Source organism: Festucalex cinctus, chromosome 13, assembly GCF_051991245.1.
Source record: "Festucalex cinctus isolate MCC-2025b chromosome 13, RoL_Fcin_1.0, whole genome shotgun sequence".
NCBI classification, from domain to species: Eukaryota; Metazoa; Chordata; class Actinopteri; order Syngnathiformes; family Syngnathidae; genus Festucalex; species Festucalex cinctus.
Window position 1 is genome coordinate 22,458,970 of NC_135423.1, and position 12,246 is coordinate 22,471,215.

General features: G+C 39.0%; 2 protein-coding genes across 3 annotated transcripts in view; one reads left to right on the forward strand and one right to left on the reverse strand.

Moving 5' to 3' along the window:
- The window catches only part of LOC144033188 (calsyntenin-2-like), a 239,778-nt gene that overhangs the window by 174,183 nt on the left and 53,349 nt on the right, over positions 1-12,246 (forward strand). For both annotated transcript variants that reach the window (XM_077541104.1, XM_077541106.1), the window contains exons 6-8: positions 4,875-5,060; positions 6,386-6,643; positions 7,900-8,021. In XM_077541104.1, coding sequence (XP_077397230.1) covers positions 4,875-5,060; positions 6,386-6,643; positions 7,900-8,021 — 566 coding nt within the window. The remainder of the gene's footprint in view (positions 1-4,874; positions 5,061-6,385; positions 6,644-7,899; positions 8,022-12,246) is intronic.
- Positions 4,458-12,246, reverse strand: part of LOC144033191 (SPRY domain-containing SOCS box protein 4-like) — a 76,575-nt gene continuing 68,786 nt past the window's right edge. Inside the window, exons 8-9 of the mRNA XM_077541119.1 lie at positions 9,048-9,181; positions 4,458-6,604 (exon numbers count right to left, since the gene is read on the reverse strand). The gene's annotated coding sequence lies outside the window, so the exon portion shown is untranslated. The remainder of the gene's footprint in view (positions 6,605-9,047; positions 9,182-12,246) is intronic.

Genomic DNA, 12,246 nt, shown 5'->3' on the forward strand with positions numbered 1-12,246 from the left:
GACTGTTTTCATGTCTGCCTTGCTTCCTTACCCTCTCATCTTTCTTTCATATTCACAAAGAGAAGAATTTTTGGGGGCTGCTTTGTGAATTTCATGAAGACTCCTGCAGGCATGCACCCAACTCAGTAGAAAGCAAAACGCATCCTATTAAACCCACGCCGTGGATCACTGCACATAAAGGAAATCATTGTAGAACAGCGTGTGGTCCAGTCCACTGAACTCTCATTGAAACATATCATTATCTTATATCGGTACAGTACTTGTCATCTGTAAAATGTAAAATCTGTATCAGGTCTCGGATCAATCAATCAAAAGCATTTTGATTTAATATTGAAAAGGGAGCATTGCTGTTACTGTCCTAAGGGTATTTCCAGATATAAAAAGCCACACATGAAATATGCTCACTGTAGCCTTTTGCTAATGACTCTCTTTTGCCTTGTCCACTATATTAGTACCCGATGTTGACATGCGGTCTGAGAGAGTTGCCATACTAGAAAGTCAAATGCTGCTGATATGCTATTGATCAAAGAAGTTACATTTTGATGGCACCTGAGGTGTGCCCAGTACTATATCTATCAACCACCCCAATATCATAACAGCTCTGAACATCAGTCAGTGAGTATTACATTATTACTCTATTTTACAAATAGCTTTTCACCTGTTTATATGCCATATCTCTCTAATTTATTCATTAATATAGAATGATATATGGAATCAAATGCTTATTTTATATCTATAAAATTCCCAACAGTAATTTCCTTATTATCTATGTTGGTACATATTGCTTCTACGAGTTCCATGACTGCCATTGAGTTGGTCCATTTTTCTCTAAACCCAAAATGATTTTCACTGAAAAGCTCATGATTCTCAATAACATTGTCCAGTCTGTATGAAAATATTTTTTTCTAGAATTTTTGAGAATTGTGGCAGCAGTGATATTGGTCTATAATTAGTAAATATGTGTCTTTCTCCACTTTTATGAATCGGAATTACTTTTGCTATTTTCATTTTTGATGGAAATATACCAGTTCTAAAAGACAAATTGCATATATATGTGAAAAGTTGCACAACATATTCTATAATACTTTTTACTAATGTCATAATGTTGAAACAGTCAGTGGACTTTTTATTTTTCAAATTTGTTTTACAACATTTAATACTTAACAGCATTAAGCAACATAGTGGATGAATTATTTTCAATGTACTTGTCTATTTCATGTTTGTTTCTTGGCTCAGGGATTTCTTTTGCCAATTACTGCCAACGTTAACAAAATATTCATTAAAATCATTGGCTATGTGGGAAATTTGATCAATTACAATATTTTTGTCTTTTATACATTCTAGATATATTTATATCTATTTTTTAGAGCTATTTTAATTACATGATTTAGTATTTTCCATATTTCTTGTGTGTTGCTTTTATTCTGCTCTAATAATGCATGGTAACGATCTTTCTTGTTCGTATAATATTCAATAGTTTATTTTTATAGATCTTGTACTTTGTTTCAGCTTCCATAGTTCTCAATTTAATAAATCTTTAGTATAAAATATTCTTCTTTTTACATGCATTCACTATCCCCTTTGTCATCCATGCCTTATTTGGACCTTTATATTGTCTTGTAATTTTAATTAATGGACAATGTTTATTGAATTAGTATGTAAAGTTAGTATGAAATTAGTATGAAAAGCATAATAAGCACATTAACAATCCTAGTCGTACATGTGTGTGCAAGTTTTGAATTCATTGTGTAGGCTATGCTTGTTGTTTTCAGCACAATTGTTTGCTCCATCACACTTACTGACAAGCTTAGGAGTAGCAGTGCTTGAGCAGCGCTCAGCAATCACAGACAGCAAGTGGTAAATCAACTCCAAGACAGGCGCAACCGAGGTATGAGCTAAAGTGGTAAATGTTTGAGGTAGTCGAAACATGACAGATTCAACAGACGGTTGAGCAACAAACGTCTCTCTTGCTCTCGCCAGTCAGCAGTCTGATGCTCCTCATTTCTCAAGTGATAACTAAAATTAAAATTAAAAACATTTTGGTGAGCAAAATTAAAAAATATTTTTTGTTTTTTTTGTTTTTTCTTTTAAATGAAAACTAGGTAAAACTATAATTATAGCAAAAAGTCTCTTTCGAGTTTGACTTTGTCAATATCAAAGATGATCTTTAAGGGTTGATTTTAAAAGTATTTATTTTGGTATTGCTATGCGTCTATACAGAAGAAGGGAGATCAGTCATATGAGAATTGCTTTTTTTTTTAACTTAATTACACAGTACTTAGTGACCTTTTTTTTTTTTAGTCTTGCACTCACCAAACTCTCCATATGTTAAAAAAACAAAAACTAATACTAAAAAAAACTCAACAAAAACAAAGCATTTTCACAAAAATTAAAACTAATTAAAATTAACAAATTTACACTAAAAAAATAAAACTAACTGAATTACAAATAAATCAATTAATTAAAAAATAAAAATAAAAATCCCAAACTATTATAACCATGCTGCCTAGATGGGTGGATGAGTGGATAGGATGGATGATCGGTTCATGTCCAAGGGGAGGGGTGAGTTGGGGCGGGGAGCCATCAGAGGGGATGGACTGCAGTGCCTGGCAGCGCTGTGGTCCCCCCCCATCTGTGTCCCTGCCCCACCACTTTGTCCCTCCTTTTTTTTTGGGGGGGGGATGCGGGTGTGTCGGTGTAGGGGAAATTTTAACCCTCTGCTCCGACTCACCTGCTCCCAATTTTAATGCACCACACGCACACACTTGTATATACACTGGGTGGGGCCACATTCACGGTGTAAGGGTAGAGCTCGCCAGTCGGCGAGCTGGCGGACTCAGTAACAGGGTTAGGTGTCACTAGTACGCTGGCGTGCCTCTCCCCACCGGGCTCGGTGTTCTGGTGCTCCGCCTTCTCCCCTGGTGCTTCCTCCTCTGCTTCCCCCCTCCCGCCGCTGTGCTACTCTCGCACGGCTGGAGGTGGGGTGGGCACGTTTTCCCTCTCTGCGCTGCTGCCCGGTGCCGGTTTCCGGGGGTGGGGGGGGCTCGCGGGGGGCCGGGTTCGCGGGGGGGTTGGCGGTCGTCGGGGGGGGTGGGGGGGGCGGCTTGTTTGGGGGGGTGGAGGTATGGGTGGGTGGGGGGTTGGGTGTTGGGGGTCGGGGTGTGTTCGGGGGTTTGGGGGCCGGGGGTGGTGGGGCCTGCGTCGTGGTGGGTGGCGGGTTTGGGTGGGGTGCGGGGGGGTCGTGGGGGGATGAGGGCTGGGGACCGGTGGGCGCTGTGGGGGCCCGCTGGGCCTCGTTCTGCGGCCTTGGGCTCGGGGGTGTGGGCCGGGGCTGGGGCGGGGGTGTTCCGGGCGTCTGGGTCGGCTCGCCGACCGGTGTCCGCTCGGGTGGCTTGGGGGTGGCCTTGGTGCTGCCGCGGCCTGGGGATTTCGGGGGGGGGGGCTGCGCTCGCTTTGCTGGACCGCGGTTGACGGCTTTCTTTCTTTGGTGGTGGTCCTTATGCATGCCAGATCCGTCGCACCAGCATCTACTGAAACTCAACAGAAGTAGCCTCTCCCTCCCACAGCCCCTTGAATCAGTGGGTGCTGGTGTCTGTGGATCTCACTTTGCTTTATCTATCCTTCCCTCCTTCCTCTTTTTAGTTTTTCCTCTGGTCACTTGAGATCTCAATTTATTGGAAGTTTGAGGCTTCTGGGGTTGGCATAAGACTCTGGTTTTGTAACCACGCAGGAGGGGTTTTGTTGGTGCTGGATTTCACTTTGATGGATTGGATGTACTGGCTTCTATGGATCTCACTCTGCCTTATCGATCCTTCCCTCCTTCCTCTCTTTAGTTTTTCCTCTGGTCTCTTGAGATCTCGCTAAATTTGCTGGAATTTAGAGGCTTCCGGGATTGGAGTAAGACTTTGATTTTGTAATCATGGGGAAGGCAGGAAGTGTTTGGTCGGTGCTGGATTTCACTTTGATTTATCTTTCTTTTCTCTTTATTTTTTTCTGACCTTTTCTCTGGTCTCCTGACCATTTAAACTTCACGACTCTGGCAAGATTCTGAAGTACCTGGTTAAGGTGAAGGGTAATGGGATATTTATAAGGCTTTAGGTGAATTAATGAGTATAAATTTATACGTATTTGCACGCACACGCACGCACGCGCACGCACGCACGCACGCAAAAGCACGCACGCAAACGCACACACGCAAACGCACGCACACACACACAAAAAAAAAAAAAGAGCAATGATGATAAGACGTTGAATCGGTAAGACTACCGAATGAACAATTCTGAGCTCTTAAAAAGAAAGAAAAAAAAAAAAAAAAGGATGGATGATCGGCAGTGATTAATTTTGAGATTGTCAAATTAGGGGAAAATCAAGTTTCTAAATGGGTGCAGCCTTCGCCAATATGCTTGTGGTTGAAAATCGTGATTAGCATAATGAGCAGAATTCATACACTTAAAGCATCCTGTTTTTCCATTTTATCTTCCTGTCGAAGCGGCTGTGCAGAGTTAACACAAATTCTCAAATTAAAAATAATAAAGGATAAACAAAAATATCAGTACAGCACAGGATAATAGCATGACGAGAGAGATAAAACGGGAACATAAAGTACAGTTCTCCCATGCCAGTAATGAGGATAAGTGGTGTAGAAAATGATTGATGGATGAGTGAAGTATTTCAAAGAGCCTTTAACAGTTTCTTACACAATCCATAACCTTTCTTTGACCGAAGTGTTTTGGCTGTTGGATTAACAGACAAATAATTTCATTCAAGAGTTAAGAGGTAACAGAAGCAATAAATATTAAATATTTCCACCTAAGGCACCAAATGCAATTAGCATCATATGTTTACACTGTGTTGTTCTAACTCCATCTCTCTAGGCTGGAATAAACGAGTTGACTATGAGCCAGGAACGGGAAGCAAACAGTTGTTTCCCAAAATGCATCTGGAGACCTGTGGTGGGCCGCTGTCGTCTGCGAGAACTACAGTGGAGCTGCTCACCAGTCACATTGGGAAGGGATGTGACCGTGAGACCTACTCTGAGAAGTCCCTACAGAAACTATGTGGTGGGTTCCACAGTCTTGTTATTGTGCAACAAGTACATCCTACAATGCTTTGCCCCTGAAGATGTATTTGTAGAACCTCACAGGTGGTTGACTTGAACGATAACATTGTTTAATTATGTAATGTGAATGGCAGGTGAAAAATGGCTCGTACTTAATTTGACTGAAACTTAGATTGAAAGTCATGTTGCCAACGTTGTCAGCTAAGTGCAAGTCGAGCGATTATACTATGGTCGCCATTTTGTTGATTGATTAGTTAGTTAGCTGGAAGGCTTATACAAAAGCAACTCAATCAAGTTAAATGAAACTGGGTTGCTGTCTTTATATTTTACTTTTTTTTTTTTTTTTTTTTAAGTACCGATAGTCATTTCCACTCATTACACAACTACTTCTGCATTCCTTTCACTTGCCTACTCATTTTCCACTAACGAGTCCTTTGCAGATATCTCATAATAATTATGTGATAGCAAGAAAAACACATTTTAATTGCCTTTTTAAAAGCCTAATCAATTGTAGATTATGTCCAACAACATCAGGGGAAAAGCTGCAGCAGCGTGCTGAGAAAGTCAATGCTTATTTATTTATTTATTTATTTATTGAGGGAATCTAATTAATAGAGCGCAAATGTTGAGGCTGGCTCATGTACTGCATGAAGAAACATGTTGCAAACATCAAATATGTTGCACTGCAAATGTTTTCTTCGAAACAGGAATGATCCGCATTGTCGTCATATTGTCGGCTTTTGATAGGCAGTTTAATCACACACTTGAATCTGAACAGGAGGAGCTGATTTAAATACACTGAGGATGTTTGTCAAGGTGACATAAGTACAAAGGCTTTTCGGGACTCAACATATTGAGGTTATTGTGTCATGAATGTCACAGATGATAGAGTTGCTCTTAAAGAGAAGTTGAGAAAGGGGTATGACTCAATACAATGGCGTGATGATGAGTACTTAGCAGAATAATATAAAGGTCAAGTAAACAGAAGTAAACAATTTATTTGATTGGATGCTTCGGCCCGTCCTTTAGCGCATGTCTTTTGTGTAACTTTACAGCTCATCAACAGACTGCCGCCGCCTCTCTTTATTGTGTTTGACTCACATCTCTCTCCTTTGGAAAGTCAATTTCATTTGCCATGAATCAATAGTCATACTCTATCAATCCCGGACCATTGATTATGTATTAAGCCGTGCCATCTGCTTTACTCGGTAAAGTCATCATAGCCAAGGTTGGAGCAATAAACGACACATCTACTGTGATTGTTTATGACACTTCTCTTCCGTTCTTCTGTGAAATCTTTTTTTGTTCCAATGGCAATGACTGCAGGAGCCTCATCAGGCAGCACTGACCTTCTGCCCGCCCCCTCCACTGCCACCAACTGGACGGCGTCTCTGATGACTGACAGCGGGAGAGACAGTGACTTGATCTTCAGGTTTGATGGTCACCAAGCGGCTAAAATCCCAGACTGGGTGGTGCCCCAGAACTTGACGGACCAGTTCACAATAGCAACCTGGATGAAGCATGGGCCCAGTCCTGGTATCAGGGCTGAAAAGGAGACCCTTCTTTGTAATTCTGATAAGACAGGTGAGTGTAAATGCCTCAACTTAGCACATGGGAAAAGAGAATCCTTTTGTGCTCATTGTTGCATTCATCACATTTATCACATTTTCATTTGTGAGCAAAACAAATTTATTATGGGCTCTTGTTTCAGTACGTTAAAAACAGTCTGCCATTTTATCGTCACAGCTGTTTTTCTTACTAACATTGTGCTTTAGTTTATTACAGAATGTAAACATATTCTACAATGAAGTTTTATATTGTAATGTTTTCAAACCACGTTTGAATATTACAGCACGCTATTTTACAATAATCCGGACAAACAAAAATGTACCGCAATAGCGGAACCTTTTTTGATATTTCAAGCCGATATTAAGTTGCAGTAAAAGGAGAAAATATTAGAGTCAGAATAATAATAAATAAATAAATAAATAAATAAATAAATAAATAAATAAATAAATAAATAAAAACAAGCCGGTATTCATTTGCAGTAAAAGAGAAAATATTCACATCAGAATTTTTAAAATGTCTTCTTTTAATTTTAAACATATAAACAATTGCCAGCTTTGTCTAAAAATTCTAACAACAAATGCAGGGAACTTTATTTTATTTTTTTTATTTTTTTTTTTATAAAAAGTGTAGGGAGTTCCCAGTGTCAGCATCATTTTTTTGTACAGTGGAAATTTAAATAAATCCATAAATGAAACATTCCCTTTATTTCTCTGATGTGCATGTGAATGGGGCTAATTTGGTGCTTTTGTCAGGGTTTGTAAAAGGTTTCAAAAGATCTTTGCAGACAGTGAAAAATTGTCTGAACATGTTTGAAAATTCTTTGTGACACGTAAAAACTGTCTGTGAACCTCTCACAAATCCTGATGAAAACCCTAAATTTGCTACGTTCGCAAGCATTCGCTGCTCAGTGAGATACCAGCTTTATCGGCCTTCAGATTCGTAAAAAGGCCAATGCCACCGACAAGCGGCCCAGCCGATAATCGGTCTATCCCTAATAAACAGTGTGCAACCACAGTCCAACTGTTCTAAAACAAACCTGTTCTGGTAGATAGCCTGCTATAAGTCTTAGGGGAAAAGTGAAAGATTAAATACTGTTTATTATTAATTCAAGCTTGTTTGCAATGGTGCTGCATGACAAAGTCAGCAACCAAACCGCTGACTTTGCTCTAAGCTAGAATTTTCAGTTAATTATTCCAGAAGAGGCCTCATGCCCCGACAGTGAGCAAGTGTGTTGATTTGTGTCCAATCCTCTAATTCTTTCCCACCTCCAGAGATGAATCGCCATCGCTACTCGCTGTATGTCCACAATTGCCGCCTAGTGTTTCTGCTAAGGAGGGACTTTACTCAGGTGGACACATTCAGACCAGCCGAGTTCCACTGGAAACTAGATCAGGTAGGAAGCTTTCAGTAGACAAGATCATTTGCGTGATATTTGACACCCGCATATATGGTAATGTATGTAGATTGTGTACCGTACATACTTTTGTCACTGCAGCTTGGATTGGGCACCTGTTAATTTTTAAGATTTTTTCCATAAGGCCTTAAGCTTCAATTACAGTTATTTGTGGGTTCATTTAGCTTTATTCCGACTGAGTAGACACATGATACCTGTTTATGTATGAATTCCACCTAACTAGAATACTAGAAGATGGAATTCTGACGTTTTGCATTTTGACACTGCATCGCAAACACATTTATCCAGGAATATACTTGCTCTAGGACTGCGTGTGTGTTTTGGTTGGACAGCAGCTGCCTGCTGATCAAAGATGCCGTCTGAAAGTCAGACAGGTCACCTCAACCCACCAAACGAGCATATCTGTTTCTAGAGAGAGATGCACAGCTGAGCCTAAACTTCCAGGTGCAGCACCCAAGGCTAATTTTATCAGACAGATCACTTCAAACGTCTGCCTTTTGGCAGCACACTGCGTATGCATACCCTCAATTTAGACACCTACTCTGAATTTCCCGCAGAGAAAAGTCATCATTCCCACAATTTCATCCAAGGTTGTACTCAAGTGGTCGTTTCAACGAAAAGAAAAATATTCTGTCAGGTGTGAACGAGTGAGAGCATAAAATTAATGTGGTATTACAGAGCTCTTTAAGTATTCTAAGATAGACTGATGGCACTTTTGCATCCACATCGACTGGTGCGAGGTTCGAATACCCGTACTTGCAAGGGTGACCGGTGTGTAAGTATATACTTTTAATAGACATGTTTTTTTTCCAAGTGCGGAAACGTCAACAGGACACAGCCTGACTCTTCTGATTGAACTGTTTACAAAACTCTTGCTTGGATTGGCAAAAATAATTTACCATGCCTTGTGATTCCGAATGAAATTCCACTTGGATTCTTTCAGTCCATTTGGTCATTGGGTTTCATTCTAATCAGATAACATTGCTCCATATGTAAACACCTCACCTCAGGTTGTAAGATGATAAGAAGCCAAACAGTAGCCTACATGGAGCGGCATAACCAGGTAGCAGGAATAATGGACCAGAACTTCTTTACCAAATATGGACTGGAGGTCCCAGAATCCAGATGGCACCCGGCACCTAAGGTGGTTGAGAAAAAACAAGCCATGATTATTTGGGATTGTGTGGTGACTGCGGTACGTGTTGTGCTGCAGTTCCCTAAACAGAAGTTTTTTTTAATTGTCATGAACACATGAAATTCTCTGCATTTAACCAATCACCATAGTGAAGACAGCAAACACACCCTGTTCAGGATATTAGTGTCAAGAGCACTATGTCCTCTCCAGATCTGCCTATTCACACTGATGTATCTGACTTTTTTTTTAATTATGTGTTTAGTATTTAATGAACATATTGAATGAAAAAGTTGAAGAAGCAATTTGAGGAAAATGAACTTCCAATTACACCCAACATGGGAACAACCGCCTCCTAACTTTGCTTAGCTTTATAGAGTTTTAGTTATGTTTTATAGTGCAATGGGCGATTGCTGGTGACTACATAATGACTTTAATGATAGAAAAATCCTGGCCGCGCAAATTAGTTTGACCTGCTGAAAATAGCCAAGTTGTATCTTTTAGCAGCAGTAGTCTTAGGCAGCATGGCAGTGTGTCGAAAAGCCCATTGTATTGACTGTGATTCACTTCTTTTTATGCCTTGCTTTCTTTGCTCTGGGCATTGTTGCCAGAGTTTTATTGAGCTGCTTAAGAGCTTTTGCGTTGGTATCGACTGCATGCTTGAAGCACAAAGTCTCGGTCTTTAAATGCATTATTTCATTCAAACATCTCAAGGAAGAGGACTGCCAATTGTAAATGTGTTGTTGGCAATTACAAGCACTGTAGAAAATGTGATTTTGTCTGCACATGTAGAAATAAGAGCCTTGGGCAATGTGCAGGTGCAAAGGAAAACCACAGGCTATGTGACAAGTTCTTCAATATGGGTCATCATCGGTAGCATTAAATTAATAAAATAATTAAAACAGCAAACTTTTCCCCATTGTGGGACTAAAAAAAAACTTATACAGACACATTTTTATTTAATCAAATTGATAATGTTTCATCATTTCTCTTACCAAATTTGCTGAAGACTATTGTAATTTGGCTACAATGTGATTGGTGGTGTAATGATTGAAGTATTTGGAATGTGGTATGCTTGGATGTTCTTGAAAATGGATTATGTAGAGCAGTACTTCTCAAATAGGAGACTAGAAGGATTTAAAAGGCTTATGAATCCACCAGGCTTGTACCTTTTGGCGATGAAGCAACGAAGGACTCTATTTAAGGTGAGCCGTTTGAAGATCAAACTGTAAAAACTGAGTTAATAACCATCCTCATCCGTTGCCGTGCTGCCGTGAGTATGAGTGAAGCAGCGAGCTCGGAGCATATTTCCGAACACACCCACACTGAGGGGACGGCGATTTGGGGGCGACAAGATCCTATGTTTATGGTCTCGGTTTTTTGTTGTTGTTGTTGTTGTTTTGTGAAACAATCGCCACCCCCACCAAACGAAAATCTATATTTTTTTTTGACTGGTCGGACTTAGAAGGAAGAAAAATAGCTAAATAAATCCACAAACTAGCTAGGTAAACCTGTAATATATAAAGTTATGGCCACAAATAAAAAATCTGTCATGGTCACAGATGAAAATCCACAAAAGAGCAAGACTCTAGCTGTTGCCATCATAAAACTTTTTTTTTTTTTTTTTTTTTTTTTTTACTATGCAGGTAATGTTTTAAGTAATATTTAATTAATTCCCTCCCAGCCATTTTCACAGAAACAATCTCGATCGCTCCCAGCTGTTTTACTGGATTTTGACTGATTTTTGAAGGCCCACAAAATATTGTGTTCTATTCCTATAAAAACATGGAACCTATCAAAAGAGAGATTAAAGTCTCTTCTTTCATCAGGAATTCTATCTGTTTCAGTTTTGCAGCAATTAGCATTAGAATATAGCTAAGTTTAATCAATTTTCACAAATCTATTTCAAATTGTGACTAATTTAGCTTTTTTTCAACATGGCCCTGGTTGATCTCCTTTGCTCTGCTGCCACCTTCTGGCCGTTTGTGTAATAACTACCATTTCTGCAACCGTTCTTTGCAGTTGAGAGGCTGCATCAAAGCCTTCTGTATGCTCTAGCATAAAAAAACGAAACAAACAAACATATACATATACATTTGGGAGCAAATTATTTTTAAATATGGTTAAATGCCTTTACAAGAATAAAGAAAAGTTATCCGCTGAATTATATAAACAAAAAAAAAGTACATCTCACCCACTGAGACATCTGACAGCCCCAAAATGGACTAGAAAATTGTTCCTTGTTAGCCGGTCAGCAAATATTACAGACAACCAGCAACATCAAACAAAATCACAAATATGCATTTAAATATATATATATATATATATATATATATATATATATATATATATATATATATATATATATATATATATATATATATATATATATATATATATATATATATATATATATATATATATATATTAAAACAGACAAAGCCGGAACAAAGTATAGTGACCAGCAGGAACTGAGGTGGGCCATTGCCCGGTCTCTTAATCCCAACCCCACAATAAATCAAATGATAATTGCTGATTGGTGATTGAAATTGTGTGCAGTCATTATTAATTTATAGGTATTGCAAAAATATATGGTTAGTCTAGTGTATTAAGTGTGTTTATTTGAGTTTTTACCTGCTTGGTCCAAGTTGTGTTTGTAATTGCTATTGAATTAACTGTATTGCTAATACTGTGTATTGACTAACCAGTGAATTAATCCTTTTCGTTGTATCACAATTTATTTTATTTTTTTTGGTATATTTTAGGCATTTCACTTTTGATATAGAAGCTCATTTCACATACACAAATTGTAGGCTGGTATTACAATGACTAACAGATTTAAATGTGTTTGAAAAGCAATTGTTCACGTTAGTTGTTACGTTTACTTTCTGGTATGACAAGAAAAACATTATCCTCCCTGCTACCCATCCATTTATTCTTCCTCTGCAATTGCCTTTTCAGGGGTGTGAGCTCATTGTTCAACTCTCCTGAGCACAATTTAAATGCTGAACATCTGGTATCTTCAAATTGCTGATGTGCTCCTATTTATCGCTGCCTTTAGAAACGCCATGC